At 50.7% G+C, this 21,895-nt stretch overlaps 2 protein-coding genes across 44 annotated transcripts in view; one reads left to right on the top strand and one right to left on the bottom strand.

Annotated features, from left to right (window-relative positions):
- Positions 1-21,895, top strand: part of LOC118375454 (BCL-6 corepressor-like) — a 107,374-nt gene that overhangs the window by 53,029 nt on the left and 32,450 nt on the right. Inside the window, 1 exon segment of the mRNA XM_052522303.1 lies at positions 18,614-18,951. Within this exon segment, the coding sequence (XP_052378263.1) occupies positions 18,614-18,951 (338 nt within the window).
- Positions 1,245-17,518, bottom strand: LOC127931083 (trichohyalin-like). 43 transcript variants are annotated; one of them, XM_052522270.1, is made up of 8 exons: positions 17,426-17,518; positions 14,689-16,028; positions 13,864-14,367; positions 11,572-12,141; positions 7,538-7,679; positions 5,577-5,720; positions 3,621-3,690; positions 1,452-2,377 (listed from the first exon to the last, which is right to left on the bottom strand). In XM_052522270.1, the coding sequence occupies exons 2-4, from the start codon at positions 15,454-15,456 to the stop codon at positions 11,974-11,976; spliced, it is 1,440 nt and encodes a 479-aa protein (XP_052378230.1). In that variant the 5' UTR covers positions 15,457-16,028; positions 17,426-17,518; the 3' UTR covers positions 1,452-2,377; positions 3,621-3,690; positions 5,577-5,720; positions 7,538-7,679; positions 11,572-11,973. The 43 variants fall into 43 exon arrangements, 26 of the variants coding, with proteins under 26 accessions (XP_052378244.1, XP_052378234.1, XP_052378241.1 ...); XM_052522279.1 differs by having other exon boundaries at positions 1,452-2,139; XM_052522263.1 differs by lacking the exon at positions 5,577-5,720 and adding an exon at positions 3,761-4,294.

Here is a 21,895-nt window from a genome sequence, read left to right as displayed (position 1 = left end):
GTGTGGCTGATGTATGTACGGGTGAGTGTGTGTATACGGGTGTGGGTGTGGCTGATGTATGTACGGGTGAGTGTGTGTATACGGGTGTGGGTGTGGCTGATGTATGTACGGGTGAGTGTGTGTATACGGGTGTGGGTGTGGCTGATGTATGTACGGGTGAGTGTGTGTATACGGGTGTGGGTGTGGCTGATGTATGTACGGGTGAGTGTGTGTATACGGGTGTGGGTGTGGCTGATGTATGTACGGGTGAGTGTGTGTATACGGGTGTGGGTGTGGCTGATGTATGTACGGGTGAGTGTGTGTATACGGGTGTGGGTGTGGCTGATGTATGTACGGGTGAGTGTGTGTATACGGGTGTGGGTGTGGCTGATGTATGTACGGGTGAGTGTGTGTATACGGGTGTGGGTGTGACTGATGTATGTACGGGTGAGTGTGTGTGTACGGGTGTGGGTATGACTGATGTATGTACGGGTGAGTGTGTGTGTACGGGTGTGGGTGTGACTGATGTATGTACGGGTGAGTGTGTGTGTACGGGTGTGGGTGTGACTGATGTATGTACGGGTGAGTGTGTGTACGGGTGTGGGTGTGACTGATGTATGTACGGGTGAGTGTATTGGGGGGAGCTTTAAGAGACAGTGTGTGTGTTTATGTGTGTCCAGGGAATAAAATATTTAGACTTGTAGGCCAACCACCCCCACCCCCCAGCTATTGTAATTTCAAGGACATTTAAAAAAAATGTCAATAATGGGTACTTCTTCACTATGTGTGTGAGGTTGATAAAAGACAGTGGGAATTGCATTTACTCATTACTCAAACTGAGAGTGCCTCTACAATGTGTTTGTGTGTATGTGTGCGCACTCCCAGACAGAGATGTTCATCCTCATAATAAATCAGCAGACGTAGAGAGCTAGTCGAGCTTGCCTCCGCACTCCTATCCTTCAGTCTCTCTCTCTCCCTCCGCACCCCTGTCCTTCAGTCTCTCTCTTTCCCTCCGCACCCCTGTCCTTCAGTCTCTCTCTTTCCCTCCACACCCCTATCCTTCAGTCTCTCTCTCTCCCTCCGCACCCCTGTCCTTCAGTCTCTCTCTTTCCCTCCGCACCCCTGTCCTTCAGTCTCTCTCTTTCCCTCCACACCCCTGTCCTTCAGTCTCTCTCTTTCCCTCCGCACCCCTATCTTTCAGTCTCTCTCTTTACCTCCGCACCCCTGTCCTTCAGTCTCTCTCTCTTTACCTCCACACCCCTGTCCTTCAGTCTCTCTCTTTCCCTCCGCACCCCTGTCCTTCAGTTTCTCTCTTTCCCTCCGCACCCCTATCTTTCAGTCTCTCTCTTTACCTCCGCACCCCTATCCTTCAGTCTCTCTCTCTTTACCTCCACACCCCTGTGCTTCAGTCTCTCTCTTTACCTCCGCTCTCCTGTCCTTCAGTCTCTCTCTCTTTACCTCCACACCCCTGTCCTTCAGTCTCTCTCGCTTTACCTCCGCACCCCTGTCCTTCAGTCTCTCTCTCTTTACCTCCACACCCCTGTCCTTCAGTCTCTCTCTCTTTACCTTCGCACCCCTGTCCTTCAGTCTCTCTCTCTTTACCTCCACACCCCTGTCCTTCAGTCTCTCTCTTTACCTCCGCACCCCTATCCATCGGTCTCTCTCTCGTTACCTTCGCACCCCCATCCTTCAGTCTCTCTCTCTTTACCTCCGCACCCCTATCCATCAGTCTCTCTCTCTTTACCTTCGCACCCCTATCCTTCAGTCTCTCTCTTTACCTCCGCACCCCTGTCCTTCAGTCTCTCTCTCTTTCCCTCCGCACCCCTATCCTTCAGTCTCTCTCTCTTTACCTCCACACCCATGTCCTTCAGTCTCTCTCTTTCCCTCCGCACCCCTGTCCTTCAGTCTCTCTCTTTCCCTCCGCACCCCTGTCCTTCAGTCTCTCTCTCTTTACCTCCACACCCCTGTCCTTCAGTCTCTCTCTCTTTACCTCTGCACCCGTCCTTCAGTCTCTTTACCTCCGCACCCCTGTCCTTCAGTCTCTCTCTTTACCTCCGCACCCCTATCCATCAGTCTCTCTCTCTTTACCTTCGCACCCCTATCCTTCAGTCTCTATCTCTTTACCTCCGCACCCCTATCCTTCAGTCTCTCTCTCTTTACCTCCACACCCCTGTCCTTCAGTCTCTCTCTTTACCTCCGCACCCCTGTCCTTCAGTCTCTCTCTCTTTACCTCCACACCCCTGTCCTTCAGTCTCTCTCTTTACCTCCACACCCCTGTCCTTCAGTCTCTCTCTCTTTACCTCTGCACCCGTCCTTCAGTCTCTTTACCTCCGCACCCCTGTCCTTCAGTCTCTCTCTTTACCTCCGCACCCCTATCCTTCAGTCTCTCTCTCTTTACCTCCACACCCCTGTCCTTCAGTCTCTCTCTTTACCTCCACACCCCTGTCCTTCAGTCTCTCTCTCTTTACCTCTGCACCCGTCCTTCAGTCTCTTTACCTCCGCACCCCTGTCCTTCAGTCTCTCTCTTTACCTCCGCACCCCTATCCTTCAGTCTCTCTCTCTTTCCCTCCGCACCCCTGTCCTTCAGTCTCTCTCTCTTTACCTCCACACCCCTGTCCTTCAGTCTCTCTCTCTTTACCTCCACACCCCTATCTTTCAGTCTCTCTCTCTTTACCTCCACACCCCTATCTTTAAGTCTCTCTCTCTTTACCTCCGCACCCCTGTCCTTCAGTCTCTCTCTCTTTACCTCCACACCCCTATCTTTCAGTCTCTCTCTCTTTACCTCCACACCCATATCTTTCAGTCTCTCTCTCTTTACCTCCTCACCCCTGTCCTTCAGTCTCTCTCTCTTTACCTCCACACCCCTATCTTTCAGTCTCTCTCTCTTTACCTCCACATCCCTGTCCTTCAGTCTCTCTCTCTTTACCTCCTCACCCCTGTCCTTCAGTCTCTCTCTCTTTACCTCCACACCCCTGGCCTTCAGTCTCTCTATCTTTCCCTCCAGCACCCCTATCCTTCAGTCTCTCTCTTTACCTCCGCACCCCTATCCTTCAGTCTCTCTCTCTTTACCTCCACACCCCTGTGCTTCAGTCTCTCTCTTTACCTCCGCTCTCCTGTCCTTCAGTCTCTCTCTCTTTACCTCCACACCCCTGTCCTTCAGTCTCTCTCTCTTTACCTCCGCACCCCTGTCCTTCAGTCTCTCTCTCTTTACCTCCACACCCCTGTCCTTCAGTCTCTCTCTCTTTACCTTCGCACCCCTGTCCTTCAGTCTCTCTCTCTTTACCTCCACACCCCTGTCCTTCAGTCTCTCTCTCTTTACCTCCACACCCCTATCTTTCAGTCTCTCTCTCTTTACCTCCACACCCCTATCTTTCAGTCTCTCTCTCTTTACCTCCTCACCCCTGTCCTTCAGTCTCTCTCTCTTTACCTCCACACCCCTATCTTTCAGTCTCTCTCTCTTTACCTCCACATCCCTGTCCTTCAGTCTCTCTCTCCTCACCTCCTCACCCCTGTCCTTCAGTCTCTCTCTCTTTACCTCCACACCCCTGGCCTTCAGTCTCTCTATCTTTCCCTCCGCACCCCTATCCTTCAGTCTCTCTCTTTACCTCCGCACCCCTATCCTTCAATCTCTCTCTCTTTACCTCCACACCCCTGTGCTTCAGTCTCTCTCTTTACCTCCGCTCTCCTGTCCTTCAGTCTCTCTCTCTTTACCTCCACACCCCTGTCCTTCAGTCTCTCTCTTTACCTCCGCTCTCCTGTCCTTCAGTCTCTCTCTCTTTACCTCCACACCCCTGTCCTTCAGTCTCTCTCTCTTTACCTCCGCACCCCTGTCCTTCAGTCTCTCTCTCTTTACCTCCACACCCCTGTCCTTCAGTCTCTCTCTCTTTACCTTCGCACCCCTGTCCTTCAGTCTCTCTCTCTTTACCTCCGCACCCCTATCCATCGGTCTCTCTCTCGTTACCTTCGCACCCCCATCCTTCAGTCTCTCTCTCTTTACCTCCGCACCCCTATCCATCAGTCTCTCTCTCTTTACCTTCGCACCCCTATCCTTCAGTCTCTCTCTTTACCTCCGCACCCCTATCCTTCAGTCTCTCTCTCTTTACCTCCACACCCCTGTGCTTCAGTCTCTCTTTACCTCCGCTCTCCTGTCCTTCAGTCTCTCTCTCTTTACCTCCACACCCCTGTCCTTCAGTCTCTCTCTCTTTACCTCCGCACCCCTGTCCTTCAGTCTCTCTCTCTTTACCTCCACACCCCTGTCCTTCAGTCTCTCTCTCTTTACCTTCGCACCCCTGTCCTTCAGTCTCTCTCTCTTTACCTCCACACCCCTGTCCTTCAGTCTCTCTCTTTACCTCCGCACCCCTATCCATCGGTCTCTCTCTCGTTACCTTCGCACCCCCATCCTTCAGTCTCTCTCTCTTTACCTCCGCACCCCTATCCATCAGTCTCTCTCTCTTTACCTTCGCACCCCTATTCTTCAGTCTCTCTCTTTACCTCCGCACCCCTGTCATTCAGTCTCTCTCTCTTTCCCTCCGCACCCCTATCCTTCAGTCTCTCTCTCTTTACCTCCACACCCATGTCCTTCAGTCTCTCTCTTTCCCTCCGCACCCCTATCCTTCAGTCTCTCTCTCTTTACCTCCACACCCCTGTCCTTCAGTCTCTCTCTCTTTACCTTCGCACCCCTGTCCTTCAGTCTCTCTCTCTTTACCTCCACACCCCTGTCCTTCAGTCTCTCTCTCTTTACCTCCACACCCCTATCTTTCAGTCTCTCTCTCTTTACCTCCACACCCCTATCTTTCAGTCTCTCTCTCTTTACCTCCTCACCCCTGTCCTTCAGTCTCTCTCTCTTTACCTCCACACCCCTATCTTTCAGTCTCTCTCTCTTTACCTCCACATCCCTGTCCTTCAGTCTCTCTCTCTTTACCTCCTCACCCCTGTCCTTCAGTCTCTCTCTCTTTACCTCCACACCCCTGGCCTTCAGTCTCTCTATCTTTCCCTCCGCACCCCTATCCTTCAGTCTCTCTCTTTACCTCCGCACCCCTATCCTTCAGTCTCTCTCTCTTTACCTCCACACCCCTGTGCTTCAGTCTCTCTCTTTACCTCCGCTCTCCTGTCCTTCAGTCTCTCTCTCTTTACCTCCACACCCCTATCCTTCAGTCTCTCTCTCTTTCCCTCCGCACCCCTGTCCTTCAGTCTCTCTCTCTTTACCTCCACACCCCTGTCCTTCAGTCTCTCTCTCTTTACCTCCACACCCCTATCTTTCAGTCTCTCTCTCTTTACCCCTCCACATCCCTGTCCTTCAGTCTCTCTCTCCTCACCTCCTCACCCCTGTCCTTCAGTCTCTCTCTCTTTACCTCCACACCCCTGGCCTTCAGTCTCTCTATCTTTCCCTCCGCACCCCTATCCTTCAGTCTCTCTCTTTACCTCCGCACCCCTATCCTTCAGTCTCTCTCTCTTTACCTCCACACCCCTGTCCTTCAGTCTCTCTCTTTACCTCCGCTCTCCTGTCCTTCAGTCTCTCTCTCTTTACCTCCACACCCCTGTCCTTCAGTCTCTCTCTTTACCTCCGCTCTCCTGTCCTTCAGTCTCTCTCTCTTTACCTCCACACCCCTGTCCTTCAGTCTCTCTCTCTTTACCTCCGCACCCCTGTCCTTCAGTCTCTCTCTCTTTACCTCCACACCCCTGTCCTTCAGTCTCTCTCTCTTTACCTTCGCACCCCTGTCCTTCAGTCTCTCTCTCTTTACCTCCACACCCCCCCTTATCCATCGGTCTCTCTCTCTCGTTACCTTCAGCACCCCATCCTTCAGTCTCTCTCTCTTTACCTCCGCACCCCTATCCATCAGTCTTTCTCTCTCTTTACCTTTACCTCCACACCCCTATCCTTCAGTCTCTCTCTTTACCTCCGCACCCCTATCCTTCAGTCTCTCTCTCTTTACCTCCACACCCCTGTGCTTCAGTCTCTCTTTACCTCCGCTCTCCTGTCCTTCAGTCTCTCTCTCTTTACCTCCACACCCCTGTCCTTCAGTCTCTCTCTCTTTACCTCCGCACCCCTGTCCTTCAGTCTCTCTCTCTTTACCTCCACACCCCTGTCCTTCAGTCTCTCTTTACCTTGCACCCCTTCCTTCAGTCCTTCGCACCCCTGTCCTTCAGTCTCTCTCTCTTTACCTCCACACCCCTGTCCTTCAGTCTCTCTCTTTACCTCCGCACCCCTATCCCCCTATCCATCGGTCTCTCTCTCTTTTACCTTCGCACCCCCATCCTTCAGTCTCTCTCTCTTTACCTCCGCACCCCTATCCATCAGTCTCTCTCTCTTTACCTTCGCACCCCTATTCTTCAGTCTCTCTCTTTACCTCCGCACCCCTGTCATTCAGTCTCTCTCTCTTTCCCTCCCACCCCTATCCTTCAGTCTCTCTCTCTTTACCTCCACACCCATGTCCTTCAGTCTCTCTCTTTCCCTCCGCACCCCTATCCTTCAGTCTCTCTCTCTTTACCTCCACACCCCTGTCCTTCAGTCTCTCTCTCTTTACCTTCGCACCCCTGTCCTTCAGTCTCTCTCTCTTTACCTCCACACCCCTGTCCTTCAGTCTCTCTCTCTTTACCTCCACACCCCTATCTTTCAGTCTCTCTCTCTTTACCTCCACACCCCTATCTTTCAGTCTCTCTCTCTTTACCTCCTCACCCCTGTCCTTCAGTCTCTCTCTCTTTACCTCCACACCCCTATCTTTCAGTCTCTCTCTCTTTACCTCCACATCCCTGTCCTTCAGTCTCTCTCTCTTTACCTCCTCACCCCTGTCCTTCAGTCTCTCTCTCTTTACCTCCACACCCCTGGCCTTCAGTCTCTCTATCTTTCCCTCCGCACCCCTATCCTTCAGTCTCTCTCTTTACCTCCGCACCCCTATCCTTCAGTCTCTCTCTCTTTACCTCCACACCCCTGTGCTTCAGTCTCTCTCTTTACCTCCGCTCTCCTGTCCTTCAGTCTCTCTCTCTTTACCTCCACACCCCTGTCCTTCAGTCTCTCTCTCTTTACCTCCGCACCCCTGTCCTTCAGTCTCTCTCTCTTTACCTCCACACCCCTGTCCTTCAGTCTCTCTCTCTTTACCTTCGCACCCCTGTCCTTCAGTCTCTCTCTCTTTACCTCCGCACCCCTATCCATCGGTCTCTCTCTCGTTACCTTCGCACCCCCATCCTTCAGTCTCTCTCTCTTTACCTCCGCACCCCTATCCATCAGTCTCTCTCTCTTTACCTTCGCACCCCTATCCTTCAGTCTCTCTCTTTACCTCCGCACCCCTATCCTTCAGTCTCTCTCTCTTTACCTCCACACCCCTGTGCTTCAGTCTCTCTCTTTACCTCCGCTCTCCTGTCCTTCAGTCTCTCTCTCTTTACCTCCACACCCCTGTCCTTCAGTCTCTCTCTCTTTACCTCCGCACCCCTGTCCTTCAGTCTCTCTCTCTTTACCTCCACACCCCTGTCCTTCAGTCTCTCTCTCTTTACCTTCGCACCCCTGTCCTTCAGTCTCTCTCTCTTTACCTTCGCACCCCTGTCCTTCAGTCTCTCTCTTTACCTCCGCACCCCTATCCATCGGTCTCTCTCTCGTTACCTTCGCACCCCCATCCTTCAGTCTCTCTCTCTTTACCTCCGCACCCCTATCCATCAGTCTCTCTCTCTTTACCTTCGCACCCCTATCCTTCAGTCTCTCTCTTTACCTCCGCACCCCTGTCCTTCAGTCTCTCTCTCTTTCCCTCCGCACCCCTATCCTTCAGTCTCTCTCTCTTTACCTCCACACCCATGTCCTTCAGTCTCTCTCTTTCCCTCCGCACCCCTGTCCTTCAGTCTCTCTCTTTCCCTCCGCACCCCTGTCCTTCAGTCTCTCTCTCTTTACCTCCACACCCCTGTCCTTCAGTCTCTCTCTCTTTACCTCTGCACCCGTCCTTCAGTCTCTTTACCTCCGCACCCCTGTCCTTCAGTCTCTCTCTTTACCTCCGCACCCCTATCCATCAGTCTCTCTCTCTTTACCTTCGCACCCCTATCCTTCAGTCTCTATCTCTTTACCTCCGCACCCCTATCCTTCAGTCTCTCTCTCTTTACCTCCACACCCCTGTCCTTCAGTCTCTCTCTTTACCTCCCACCCCTGTCCTTCAGTCTCTCTCTCTTTACCTCCACACCCCTGTACTTCAGTCTCTCTCTTTACCTCCACACCCCTGTCCTTCAGTCTCTCTCTCTTTACCTCTGCACCCGTCCTTCAGTCTCTTTACCTCCGCACCCCTGTCCTTCAGTCTCTCTCTTTACCTCCGCACCCCTATCCTTCAGTCTCTCTCTCTTTCCCTCCGCACCCCTGTCCTTCAGTCTCTCTCTCTTTACCTCCACACCCCTGTCCTTCAGTCTCTCTCTCTTTACCTCCGCACCCCTGTCCTTCAGTCTCTCTCTCTTTACCTCCACACCCCTATCCTTCAGTCTCTCTCTCTTTACCTCCACACCCCTATCTTTCAGTCTCTCTCTCTTTACCTCCACACCCCTGTCCTTCAGTCTCTCTCTCTTTACCTCCACACCCCTATCTTTCAGTCTCTCTCTCTTTACCTCCTCACCCCTGTCCTTCAGTCTCTCTCTCTTTACCTCCACACCCCTGGCCTTCAGTCTCTCTATCTTTCCCTCCGCACCCCTATCCTTCAGTCTCTCTCTCTTTACCTCCACATCCCTGTCCTTCAGTCTCTCTCTCTTTACCTCCACACCCCTGTCCTTCAGTCTCTCTCTCTTTACCTCCACACCTCTGTCCTTCAGTCTCTCTCTCTTTACCTCCTCACCCCTGTCCTTCAGTCTCTCTCTCTTTACCTCCACACCTCTGTCCTTCAGTCTCTCTCTCTTTACCTCCACACCCCTGTCCTTCAGTCTCTCTCTCTTTACCTCCACACCCCTGTCCTTCAGTCTCTCTCTCTTTACCTCCTCACCCCTGTCCTTCAGTCTCTCTCTCTTTACCTCCACACCTCTGTCCTTCAGTCTCTCTCTCTTTACCTCCACACCCCTGTCCTTCAGTCTCTCTCTCTTTACCTCCACACCCCTGTCCTTCAGTCTCTCTCTCTTTACCTCCACATCCCTGTCCTTCAGTCTCTCTCTCTTTACCTCCACACCCCTGTCCTTCAGTCTCTCTCTCTTTACCTCCACACCTCTGTCCTTCAGTCTCTCTCTCTTTACCTCCTCACCCCTGTCCTTCAGTCTCTCTCTCTTTACCTCCACACCTCTGTCCTTCAGTCTCTCTCTCTTTACCTCCACACCCCTGTCCTTCAGTCTCTCTCTCTTTACCTCCACACCCCTGTCCTTCAGTCTCTCTCTCTTTACCTCCTCACCCCTGTCCTTCAGTCTCTCTCTCTTTACCTCCACACCTCTGTCCTTCAGTCTCTCTCTCTTTACCTCCACACCCCTGTCCTTCAGTCTCTCTCTCTTTACCTCCTCACCCCTGTCCTTCAGTCTCTCTCTCTTTACCTCCACACCCCTGTCCTTCAGTCTCTCTCTCTTTACCTCCTCACCCCTGTCCTTCAGTCTCTCTTTCTTTACCTCCACACCCCTATCTTTCAGTCTCTCTCTCTTTACCTCCACACCCCTGTCCTTCAGTCTCTCTCTCTTTACCTCCACACCCCTGTCCTTCAGTCTCTCTCTCTTTACCTCCACACCCCTGTCCTTCAGTCTCTCTCTATTTACCTCCACACCCCTATATTTCAGTCTCTCTCTCTTTACCTCCACACCCCTATCTTTAAGTCTCTCTCTATTTACCTCCGCACCCCTGTCCTTCAGTCTCTCTCTCTTTACCTCCACACCCCTATCCTTCAGTCTCTCTCTCTTTACCTCCACACCCATGTCCTTCAGTCTCTCTCTTTCCCTCCGCACCCCTGTCCTTCAGTCTCTCTCTTTCCCTCCGCACCCCTGTCCTTCAGTCTCTCTCTCTTTACCTCCACACCCCTGTCCTTCAGTCTCTCTCTCTTTACCTCTGCACCCGTCCTTCAGTCTCTTTACCTCCGCACCCCTGTCCTTCAGTCTCTCTCTTTACCTCCGCACCCCTATCCATCAGTCTCTCTCTCTTTACCTTCGCACCCCTATCCTTCAGTCTCTATCTCTTTACCTCCGCACCCCTATCCTTCAGTCTCTCTCTCTTTACCTCCACACCCCTGTCCTTCAGTCTCTCTCTTTACCTCCGCACCCCTGTCCTTCAGTCTCTCTCTCTTTACCTCCACACCCCTGTCCTTCAGTCTCTCTCTTTACCTCCACACCCCTGTCCTTCAGTCTCTCTCTCTTTACCTCTGCACCCGTCCTTCAGTCTCTTTACCTCCCACCCCTGTCCTTCAGTCTCTCTCTTTACCTCCACACCCCTATCCTTCAGTCTCTCTCTCTTTCCCTCCGCACCCCTGTCCTTCAGTCTCTCTCTCTTTACCTCCACACCCCTGTCCTTCAGTCTCTCTCTCTTTACCTCCGCACCCCTGTCCTTCAGTCTCTCTCTCTTTACCTCCACACCCCTATCTTTCAGTCTCTCTCTCTTTACCTCCACACCCCTATCTTTCAGTCTCTCTCTCTTTACCTCCTCACCCCTGTCCTTCAGTCTCTCTCTCTTTACCTCCACACCCCTATCTTTCAGTCTCTCTCTCTTTACCTCCACATCCCTGTCCTTCAGTCTCTCTCTCTTTACCTCCTCACCCCTGTCCTTCAGTCTCTCTCTTTACCTCCGCTCTCCTGTCCTTCAGTCTCTCTCTCTTTACCTCCACACCCCTGTCCTTCAGTCTCTCTCTCTTTACCTCCGCACCCCTGTCCTTCAGTCTCTCTCTCTTTACCTCCACACCCCTGTCCTTCAGTCTCTCTCTCTTTACCTTCGCACCCCTGTCCTTCAGTCTCTCTCTCTTTACCTCCACACCCCTGTCCTTCAGTCTCTCTCTTTACCTCCGCACCCCTATCCATCGGTCTCTCTCTCGTTACCTTCGCACCCCCATCCTTCAGTCTCTCTCTCTTTACCTCCGCACCCCTATCCATCAGTCTCTCTCTCTTTACCTTCGCACCCCTATTCTTCAGTCTCTCTCTTTACCTCCGCACCTCTGTCCTTCAGTCTCTCTCTCTTTCCCTCCGCACCCCTATCCTTCAGTCTCTCTCTCTTTACCTCCACACCCATGTCCTTCAGTCTCTCTCTTTCCCTCCGCACCCCTATCCTTCAGTCTCTCTCTCTTTACCTCCACACCCCTGTCCTTCAGTCTCTCTCTCTTTACCTTCGCACCCCTGTCCTTCAGTCTCTCTCTCTTTACCTCCACACCCCTGTCCTTCAGTCTCTCTCTCTTTACCTCCACACCCCTATCTTTCAGTCTCTCTCTCTTTACCTCCACACCCCTATCTTTCAGTCTCTCTCTCTTTACCTCCTCACCCCTGTCCTTCAGTCTCTCTCTCTTTACCTCCACACCCCTATCTTTCAGTCTCTCTCTCTTTACCTCCACATCCCTGTCCTTCAGTCTCTCTCTCTTTACCTCCTCACCCCTGTCCTTCAGTCTCTCTCTCTTTACCTCCACACCCCTGGCCTTCAGTCTCTCTATCTTTCCCTCCGCACCCCTATCCTTCAGTCTCTCTCTTTACCTCCGCACCCCTATCCTTCAGTCTCTCTCTCTTTACCTCCACACCCCTGTGCTTCAGTCTCTCTCTTTACCTCCGCTCTCCTGTCCTTCAGTCTCTCTCTCTTTACCTCCACACCCCTGTCCTTCAGTCTCTCTCTCTTTACCTCCGCACCCCTGTCCTTCAGTCTCTCTCTCTTTACCTCCACACCCCTGTCCTTCAGTCTCTCTCTCTTTACCTTCGCACCCCTGTCCTTCAGTCTCTCTCTCTTTACCTCCGCACCCCTATCCATCGGTCTCTCTCTCGTTACCTTCGCACCCCCATCCTTCAGTCTCTCTCTCTTTACCTCCGCACCCCTATCCATCAGTCTCTCTCTCTTTACCTTCGCACCCCTATCCTTCAGTCTCTCTCTTTACCTCCGCACCCCTATCCTTCAGTCTCTCTCTCTTTACCTCCACACCCCTGTGCTTCAGTCTCTCTCTTTACCTCCGCTCTCCTGTCCTTCAGTCTCTCTCTCTTTACCTCCACACCCCTGTCCTTCAGTCTCTCTCTCTTTACCTCCGCACCCCTGTCCTTCAGTCTCTCTCTCTTTACCTCCACACCCCTGTCCTTCAGTCTCTCTCTTTACCTTCGCACCCCTGTCCTTCAGTCTCTCTCTCTTTACCTCCACACCCCTGTCCTTCAGTCTCTCTCTTTACCTCCGCACCCCTATCCATCGGTCTCTCTCTCGTTACCTTCGCACCCCCATCCTTCAGTCTCTCTCTCTTTACCTCCGCACCCCTATCCATCAGTCTCTCTCTCTTTATCTTCGCACCCCGATCCTTCAGTCTCTCTCTTTACCTCCGCACCCCTGTCCTTCAGTCTCTCTCTCTTTCCCTCCGCACCCCTATCCTTCAGTCTCTCTCTCTTTACCTCCACACCCATGTCCTTCAGTCTCTCTCTTTCCCTCCGCACCCCTGTCCTTCAGTCTCTCTCTTTCCCTCCGCACCCTTGTCCTTCAGTCTCTCTCTCTTTACCTCCACACCCCTGTCCTTCAGTCTCTCTCTCTTTACCTCTGCACCCGTCCTTCAGTCTCTTTACCTCCGCACCCCTGTCCTTCAGTCTCTCTCTTTACCTCCGCACCCCTATCCATCAGTCTCTCTCTCTTTACCTTCGCACCCCTATCCTTCAGTCTCTATCTCTTTACCTCCGCACCCCTATCCTTCAGTCTCTCTCTCTTTACCTCCACACCCCTGTCCTTCAGTCTCTCTCTTTACCTCCGCACCCCTGTCCTTCAGTCTCTCTCTCTTTACCTCCACACCCCTGTCCTTCAGTCTCTCTCTTTACCTCCACACCCCTGTCCTTCAGTCTCTCTCTCTTTACCTCTGCACCCGTCCTTCAGTCTCTTTACCTCCGCACCCCTGTCCTTCAGTCTCTCTCTTTACCTCCGCACCCCTATCCTTCAGTCTCTCTCTCTTTCCCTCCGCACCCCTGTCCTTCAGTCTCTCTCTCTTTACCTCCACACCCCTGTCCTTCAGTCTCTCTCTCTTTACCTCCGCACCCCTGTCCTTCAGTCTCTCTCTCTTTACCTCCACACCCCTATCTTTCAGTCTCTCTCTCTTTACCTCCACACCCCTATCTTTCAGTCTCTCTCTCTTTACCTCCTCACCCCTGTCCTTCAGTCTCTCTCTCTTTACCTCCACACCCCTATCTTTCAGTCTCTCTCTCTTTACCTCCACATCCCTGTCCTTCAGTCTCTCTCTCTTTACCTCCTCACCCCTGTCCTTCAGTCTCTCTCTTTACCTCCGCTCTCCTGTCCTTCAGTCTCTCTCTCTTTACCTCCACACCCCTGTCCTTCAGTCTCTCTCTCTTTACCTCCACACCCCTGTCCTTCAGTCTCTCTCTCTTTACCTCCGCACCCCTGTCCTTCAGTCTCTCTCTCTTTACCTCCACACCCCTGTCCTTCAGTCTCTCTCTCTTTACCTTCGCACCCCTGTCCTTCAGTCTCTCTCTCTTTACCTCCACACCCCTGTCCTTCAGTCTCTCTCTTTACCTCCGCACCCCTATCCATCGGTCTCTCTCTCGTTACCTTCGCACCCCCATCCTTCAGTCTCTCTCTCTTTACCTCCGCACCCCTATCCATCAGTCTCTCTCTCTTTACCTTCGCACCCCTATTCTTCAGTCTCTCTCTTTACCTCCGCACCCCTGTCCTTCAGTCTCTCTCTCTTTCCCTCCGCACCCCTATCCTTCAGTCTCTCTCTCTTTACCTCCACACCCATGTCCTTCAGTCTCTCTCTTTCCCTCCGCACCCCTATCCTTCAGTCTCTCTCTCTTTACCTCCACACCCCTGTCCTTCAGTCTCTCTCTCTTTACCTTCGCACCCCTGTCCTTCAGTCTCTCTCTCTTTACCTCCACACCCCTGTCCTTCAGTCTCTCTCTCTTTACCTCCACACCCCTATCTTTCAGTCTCTCTCTCTTTACCTCCACACCCCTATCTTTCAGTCTCTCTCTCTTTACCTCCTCACCCCTGTCCTTCAGTCTCTCTCTCTTTACCTCCACACCCCTATCTTTCAGTCTCTCTCTCTTTACCTCCTCACCCCTGTCCTTCAGTCTCTCTCTCTTTACCTCCACACCCCTGGCCTTCAGTCTCTCTATCTTTCCCTCCGCACCCCTATCCTTCAGTCTCTCTCTCTTTACCTCCACATCCCTGTCCTTCAGTCTCTCTCTCTTTACCTCCACACCCCTGTCCTTCAGTCTCTCTCTCTTTACCTCCACACCTCTGTCCTTCAGTCTCTCTCTCTTTACCTCCTCACCCCTGTCCTTCAGTCTCTCTCTCTTTACCTCCCACCTCTGTCCTTCAGTCTCTCTCTCTTTACCTCCACACCCCTGTCCTTCAGTCTCTCTCTCTTTACCTCCACACCCCTGTCCTTCAGTCTCTCTCTCTTTACCTCCTCACCCCTGTCCTTCAGTCTCTCTCTCTTTACCTCCACACCTCTGTCCTTCAGTCTCTCTCTTTACCTCCAAACCCCTGTCCTTCAGTCTCTCTCTCTTTACCTCCACACCCCTGTCCTTCAGTCTCTCTCTCTTTACCTCCACATCCCTGTCCTTCAGTCTCTCTCTCTTTACCTCCACACCCCTGTCCTTCAGTCTCTCTCTCTTTACCTCCACACCTCTGTCCTTCAGTCTCTCTCTCTTTACCTCCTCACCCCTGTCCTTCAGTCTCTCTCTCTTTACCTCCACACCTCTGTCCTTCAGTCTCTCTCTCTTTACCTCCACACCCCTGTCCTTCAGTCTCTCTCTCTTTACCTCCACACCCCTGTCCTTCAGTCTCTCTCTCTTTACCTCCTCACCCCTGTCCTTCAGTCTCTCTCTCTTTACCTCCACACCTCTGTCCTTCAGTCTCTCTCTCTTTACCTCCACACCCCTGTCCTTCAGTCTCTCTCTCTTTACCTCCTCACCCCTGTCCTTCAGTCTCTCTCTCTTTACCTCCACACCCCTGTCCTTCAGTCTCTCTCTCTTTACCTCCTCACCCCTGTCCTTCAGTCTCTCTCTCTTTACCTCCACACCCCTGTCCTTCAGTCTCTCTCTCTTTACCTCCTCACCCCTGTCCTTCAGTCTCTCTTTCTTTACCTCCACACCCCTATCTTTCAGTCTCTCTCTCTTTACCTCCACACCCCTGTCCTTCAGTCTCTCTCTCTTTACCTCCACACCCCTGTCCTTCAGTCTCTCTCTCTTTACCTCCACACCCCTGTCCTTCAGTCTCTCTCTATTTACCTCCACACCCCTATCTTTCAGTCTCTCTCTCTTTACCTCCACACCCCTATCTTTAAGTCTCTCTCTATTTACCTCCGCACCCCTGTCCTTCAGTCTCTCTCTCTTTACCTCCACACCCCTATCCTTCAGTCTCTCTCTCTTTACCTCCACACCCATGTCCTTCAGTCTCTCTCTTTCCCTCCGCACCCCTGTCCTTCAGTCTCTCTCTTTCCCTCCGCACCCCTGTCCTTCAGTCTCTCTCTCTTTACCTCCACACCCCTGTCCTTCAGTCTCTCTCTCTTTACCTCTGCACCCGTCCTTCAGTCTCTTTACCTCCGCACCCCTGTCCTTCAGTCTCTCTCTTTACCTCCGCACCCCTATCCTTCAGTCTCTCTCTCTTTACCTCCACACCCCTGTCCTTCAGTCTCTCTCTTTACCTCCGCACCCCTGTCCTTCAGTCTCTCTCTCTTTACCTCCACACCCCTGTCCTTCAGTCTCTCTCTTTACCTCCACACCCCTGTCCTTCAGTCTCTCTCTCTTTACCTCTGCACCCGTCCTTCAGTCTCTTTACCTCCGCACCCCTGTCCTTCAGTCTCTCTCTTTACCTCCGCACCCCTATCCTTCAGTCTCTCTCTCTTTCCCTCCGCACCCCTGTCCTTCAGTCTCTCTCTCTTTACCTCCACACCCCTGTCCTTCAGTCTCTCTCTCTTTACCTCCGCACCCCTGTCCTTCAGTCTCTCTCTCTTTACCTCCACCCCTATCTTTCAGTCTCTCTCTCTTTACCTCCACACCCCTATCTTTCAGTCTCTCTCTCTTTACCTCCTCACCCCTGTCCTTCAGTCTCTCTCTCTTTACCTCCACACCCCTATCTTTCAGTCTCTCTCTCTTTACCTCCACATCCCTGTCCTTCAGTCTCTCTCTCTTTACCTCCTCACCCCTGTCCTTCAGTCTCTCTCTCTTTACCTCCACACCCCTGGCCTTCAGTCTCTCTATCTTTCCCTCCGCACCCCTATCCTTCAGTCTCTCTCTCTTTACCTCCACATCCCTGTCCTTCAGTCTCTCTCTCTTTACCTCCACACCCCTGTCCTTCAGTCTCTCTCTCTTTACCTCCACACCTCTGTCCTTCAGTCTCTCTCTCTTTACCTCCTCACCCCTGTCCTTCAGTCTCTCTCTCTTTACCTCCACACCTCTGTCCTTCAGTCTCTCTCTCTTTACCTCCACACCCCTGTCCTTCAGTCTCTCTCTCTTTACCTCCACACCCCTGTCCTTCAGTCTCTCTCTCTTTACCTCCTCACCCCTGTCCTTCAGTCTCTCTCTCTTTACCTCCACACCTCTGTCCTTCAGTCTCTCTCTCTTTACCTCCACACCCCTGTCCTTCAGTCTCTCTCTCTTTACCTCCATACCCCTGTCCTTCAGTCTCTCTCTCTTTACCTCCACATCCCTGTCCTTCAGTCTCTCTCTCTTTACCTCCACACCCCTGTCCTTCAGTCTCTCTCTCTTTACCTCCCACCTCTGTCCTTCAGTCTCTCTCTCTTTACCTCCTCACCCCTGTCCTTCAGTCTCTCTCTCTTTACCTCCACACCTCTGTCCTTCAGTCTCTCTCTTTACCTCCACACCCCTGTCCTTCAGTCTCTCTCTCTTTACCTCCACACCCCTGTCCTTCAGTCTCTCTCTCTTTACCTCCTCACCCCTGTCCTTCAGTCTCTCTCTCTTTACCTCCACACCTCTGTCCTTCAGTCTCTCTCTCTTTACCTCCACACCCCTGTCCTTCAGTCTCTCTCTCTTTACCTCCTCACCCCTGTCCTTCAGTCTCTCTCTTTACCTCCACACCCCTGTCCTTCAGTCTCTCTCTCTTTACCTCCTCACCCCTGTCCTTCAGTCTCTCTTTCTTTACCTCCACACCCCTATCTTTCAGTCTCTCTCTCTTTACCTCCACACCCCTGTCCTTCAGTCTCTCTCTCTTTACCTCCACACCCCTGTCCTTCAGTCTCTCTCTCTTTACCTCCACACCCCTGTCCTTCAGTCTCTCTCTATTTACCTCCACACCCCTATCTTTCAGTCTCTCTCTCTTTACCTCCACACCCCTATCTTTAAGTCTCTCTCTATTTACCTCCGCACCCCTGTCCTTCAGTCTCTCTCTCTTTACCTCCACACCCCTATCTTTCAGTCTCTCTCTCTTTACCTCCACACCCCTATCTTTCAGTCTCTCTCTCTTTACCTCCTCACCCCTGTCCTTCAGTCTCTCTCTCTTTACCTCCACACCCCTATATTTCAGTCTCTCTCTCTTTACCTCCACACCCCTGTCCTTCAGTCTCTCTCTCTTTACCTCCGCACCCCTGTCCTTCAGTCTCTCTCTCTTTACCTCCACACCCCTGTCCTTCAGTCTCTCTCTATTTACCTCCACACCCCTATCTTTCAGTCTCTCTCTCTTTACCTCCACACCCCTATCTTTAAGTCTCTCTCTATTTACCTCCGCACCCCTGTCCTTCAGTCTCTCTCTCTTTACCTCCACACCCCTATCTTTCAGTCTCTCTCTCTTTACCTCCACACCCCTATCTTTCAGTCTCTCTCTCTTTACCTCCTCACCCCTGTCCTTCAGTCTCTCTCTCTTTACCTCCACACCCCTATATTTCAGTCTCTCTCTCTTTACCTCCACATCCCTGTCCTTCAGTCTCTCTCTCTTTCCCTCCTCACCCCTGTCCTTCAGTCTCTCTCTCTTTACCTCCTCACCCCTATCCTTCAGTCTCTCTCTCTTTACCTCCACACCCCTGTCCTTCAGTCTCTCTCTCTTTCCCTCCACACCCCTGTCCTTCAGTCTCTCTCTCTTTACCTCCTCACCCCTATCCTTCAGTCTCTCTCTCTTTACCTCCACACCTCTGTCCTTCAGTCTCTCTCTCTTTACCTCCACACCCCTGTCCTTCAGTCTCTCTCTCTTTACCTCCTCACCCCTGTCCTTCAGTCTCTCTCTCTTTACCTCCACACCTCTGTCCTTCAGTCTCTCTCTCTATACCTCCACACCCCTGTCCTTCAGTCTCTCTCTCTTTACCTCCACACCTCTGTCCTTCAGTCTCTCTCTCTTTACCTCCACACCCCTGTCCTTCAGTCTCTCTCTCTTTACCTCCACACCCCTGTCCTTCAGTCTCTCTCTCTTTACCTCCACACCCCTATCTTTCAGTCTCTCTCTTTCTCTTCCTCTGTCTCTATATCAGTTTTCAGACTCTTTGTTTCTATTTTTCTCCCTTTTTCTGCTGTTTTTTTATAAAGTTCACAGTGAATGTCATTCTCTTCTTTTCTAAACTTGTATTCATTCTCTCCCGCTCTCTCTGTCCTGTAGTTGGACTGCTCCCTTCGACCCAGCAGAGGGACAGATCTGCCCCCCAGGGGCCCCTCGTGGGGCAAGGATGTGACTGGGGATCCAAGGAGCCTAGGAGAGGAGGGCTGGGGGTGAAGACTGAGGGTCAGTGCCTCCCCCCCTCAGCCCCTGAGCCCCCCACCAAAGACACCGCCTCTCTCAAGCCCCGTCGTCATAGCGACACGGACAAACCCAAGGGCAAGCGGCCGTGCAAGACAAAACACATCAGCCAAAGAGAGAGGGAGCGGAGGAGAGAGCTGCTGAACGGCGGCAACAACCAGCATGGAAGCACTGCTCTGGGAGCAGCTTTGGAGGACAAGGTGAGTGTGGTGGAGTCATTGGGGTTTCAGTGTTAACAGGTCTGGTGTCAGATTTAACAGGCTGGAATGGGAATTGGAGAGACAGTGAGATAAATTACAGAGACTGTGGATTGAGGCCGCAAGAGGAGGGTCGTTCCACCTCAAAAGGCACAAGAAAGAGGATTTCCATCCCCACCATCTCAGATTGTTCTGATATAGTTTCTGTAGTTAGTAAAAGATACGTTTAGAATTCCTGAAACATTATTTTGTTGAAATATAATTTGATCTCTGAGAAATTAAGCTAATCGATTTCAACCAATCAGATAATATGCAATAAGTATAGTACCCAACATTCGATTTGGATCAAACTTCTTCCTACCAATGAGTAAGACACGAGGAATACATTTTTAAAAAGGTCAAAAACCACCCACGGACCCCATGCCAAAGCCATCCCAACAACCAGTATTAAACCAGTATACAACCAGTATACAGTATCAGTTCTCTATTTTTGACAAGTAGTATGTATCTGTGGCTTGCCGTATTGCTTCTCCATGCTATTTAATGTATTCCCTGTTAATCTGGGGATTTTTTTTCCATGTTCAGAGAAATTTGCCATTGAAGTCACTTGCATTATTTAGCATGAAGTACTGTGAAAGTACCAGGTTTTGACCACTAGATGCTGCTGTTCCTGCTATACCGCCACATTCTTTATCAATTTTGCTGGTCTCTTGCGTTTATTAACTAGATCACAACATTTCCTTTGCAACTTTGGGTAGAACACCAATAGATCTATCTCATTATGAAAATAAATTGTGTTGTTTACTCACAGTTTCATGGTATCCAATTGTGATCTTGTCTCATCGCTGCCACTCCCCAGCGGGATCGGGAGAGGCGAAGGTTGAGTCATGCGTCCTCAGAAACATAACCCACCAAGCCGTGCTCCTTAACACCTGCTTGCTAAACCCGGAAGACGAACCAATGTGTCAGAGGAAACACCGTTCAACTGATGACAAAAGTCAGCTTGCAGGCACCTGGCCTGCCACAAAGAGTCGCTAGAGCGCAATGAGCCAAGTAAAGCCCCTCCCCTAAACCGGACGACACTGGGCCAATTGCGCGCCGCCTTATGGGACTCCCGGTCACGGCCAGTTGGGACTCCCGGTCACGGCCTGGGATCAAACCCCAGGCTGTAGTGACACCGCAACACTGCAATGCAGTGACTTAGACCGCTGCGCCACTCAGGAGCAACCCAACTATCCCTGACTAGTCCAACAAGTGGCTGCTCTCTTAGAGAGTCATCCCTATGCAATTCTCATATGAAGACTTTTCCTACAAGCCCAAAACTTAGATGGAGAAATGGGCCAGGGACTAAAAGGTTGTGCCAAACCTAATGAAATAATGAACTGCATGGCAGTCATATGTTTTTCAATAAAATGATCAGGAATTGGCTCTATATGTATTGTGATTAGTGACATATAACATTAAACACAACACAACCCAATACCATTACAATTGCAAAACACTATACAGTGTGTGTTTGGTACTTTTACCATTGAAGACCATTAGAAACCATAACATTGAAAAAAACATAATCAGAAGGAATACATTACATCGTATGGAGAAGCAGTAAACGCCAAGTCGCAGCTTCATACTATTTGTCAAACACAGAGAACTGATACTGTATACTGGCTGTTGGCGTGGGATTGGCGCGGGGTGTGGGGGGTTCGTGGTTGGTTTTAGAATTTTCGGGGGGATTCCTAATGTCTTAAATCAGATGCTGGGTACTATATTTATTATTTATTATCTGAATCCTATAAATTACATTAAATTGAGATAAAATGTAATTTCAACAAAATAATGTTTCAGGAATGCCAATCCTACCTGTTTCAAACTACAAACACGATTTCAGAACAATCTGAGATGGTGGGTGTCATGGGTTGCTGAAATGACATGGAATGACTCAAGAAGGAGTGAAAGAGAAAGGGAGAATAGAGAGACTGAGAGGGAGAATGAGAGAGAGGAAGGGATTAAATATGTTTGCGATGTTTAGAGTGTTGCTGCTGCTCTGACCTCTTCCTGCCCTGAAAAGCTCCCTGTGGATTGTGTGTGTATGTGTGTGTGTATGTGTGTGTATGTGTGTGTATGTGTGTGTGTATGTGTGTGTTTTCATTCTTTCACATACTGTAGAATTCATGGCATGTTGGCTGTAAAAACAATTGGGAAATGTTTCTTTCAAACAGAACTAATTTTACCTCTCTTGACAGTATTCACTTTTTTATATAGCCATTGCTTTTACCAGGAAGGAGCAAGAGACAATCAACTTTGACCCTGTTGTTGCAACTGTTGTCGTGGTAACCGGGCAGCTGCACGTTCTAGATTCCTTCGTTTAAATTCAGACCTTCCACTGCTTTCATTTTTTCACATTCAAAACAGGAAGTTAGCAGCTTGCCTTAGCCTACTTGTAATTCATTTGTAAATAATATCCTTGTATTTTCCTGTTATGGTGAATAAGAAGTTGGCTGCTCAAAACATTGTCAGATTGTTCTGGTTATTATATTATATGAGCTAGCTAGACAAATGATCCATTATTCATTTGTTTTTTCAGGTCCTAAGAAACATAAGACTAATAAAATGTATTTTCAAATGAATAGAAGGGCATATTTTGAGGTGAACTTTGTTATTAGTCTGTGCAGCCTGTGGCTGTGCCATGCAAATGAAATCAATAGTTGTTATTTTGTTCATTAAACAGACAAGAGATACTTAGTCGACATCGCTCTTCCCTGATCAGTCAACAGGTTCAAGTTTAAAGTCAAAATGAATCAAATAGAAAATACCAGAATAAAACAGAAATATATATTTTTCCAAACAATTTCAGTGTCATGACCATGTTGAACCACTGTCATATAACAACAAAGTTGTATTTTGTCCTCATTTTCTTTCGCTGTAGAAGCATTCGAATCTGCACTTT

This window comes from Oncorhynchus keta, chromosome 7, assembly GCF_023373465.1.
Source record: "Oncorhynchus keta strain PuntledgeMale-10-30-2019 chromosome 7, Oket_V2, whole genome shotgun sequence".
NCBI lineage: Eukaryota > Metazoa > Chordata > Actinopteri > Salmoniformes > Salmonidae > Oncorhynchus > Oncorhynchus keta.
This window is presented reverse-complemented; position numbering and strand designations above follow the sequence as displayed.

Coding starts and splice junctions, on each gene's coding strand:
- LOC127931083 (XM_052522256.1), bottom strand. CDS start 15,456: ATGGGTGTGGAGGTAAAGAGAGAGAGACTGAAGGATAGGGGTGTGGAG. Junction 14,368..14,688: donor TGAAGGACAGAGGTGTGGAG/GTAAAGAGAGAG, acceptor CAGAGGTGGGAG/GTAAAGAGAGAGAGACTGAA. Junction 7,360..10,321: donor TGAAGGATAGGGGTGTGGAG/GTAAAGAGAGAG, acceptor AGGGGTGTGGAG/GTAAAGAGAGAGAGACTGAA.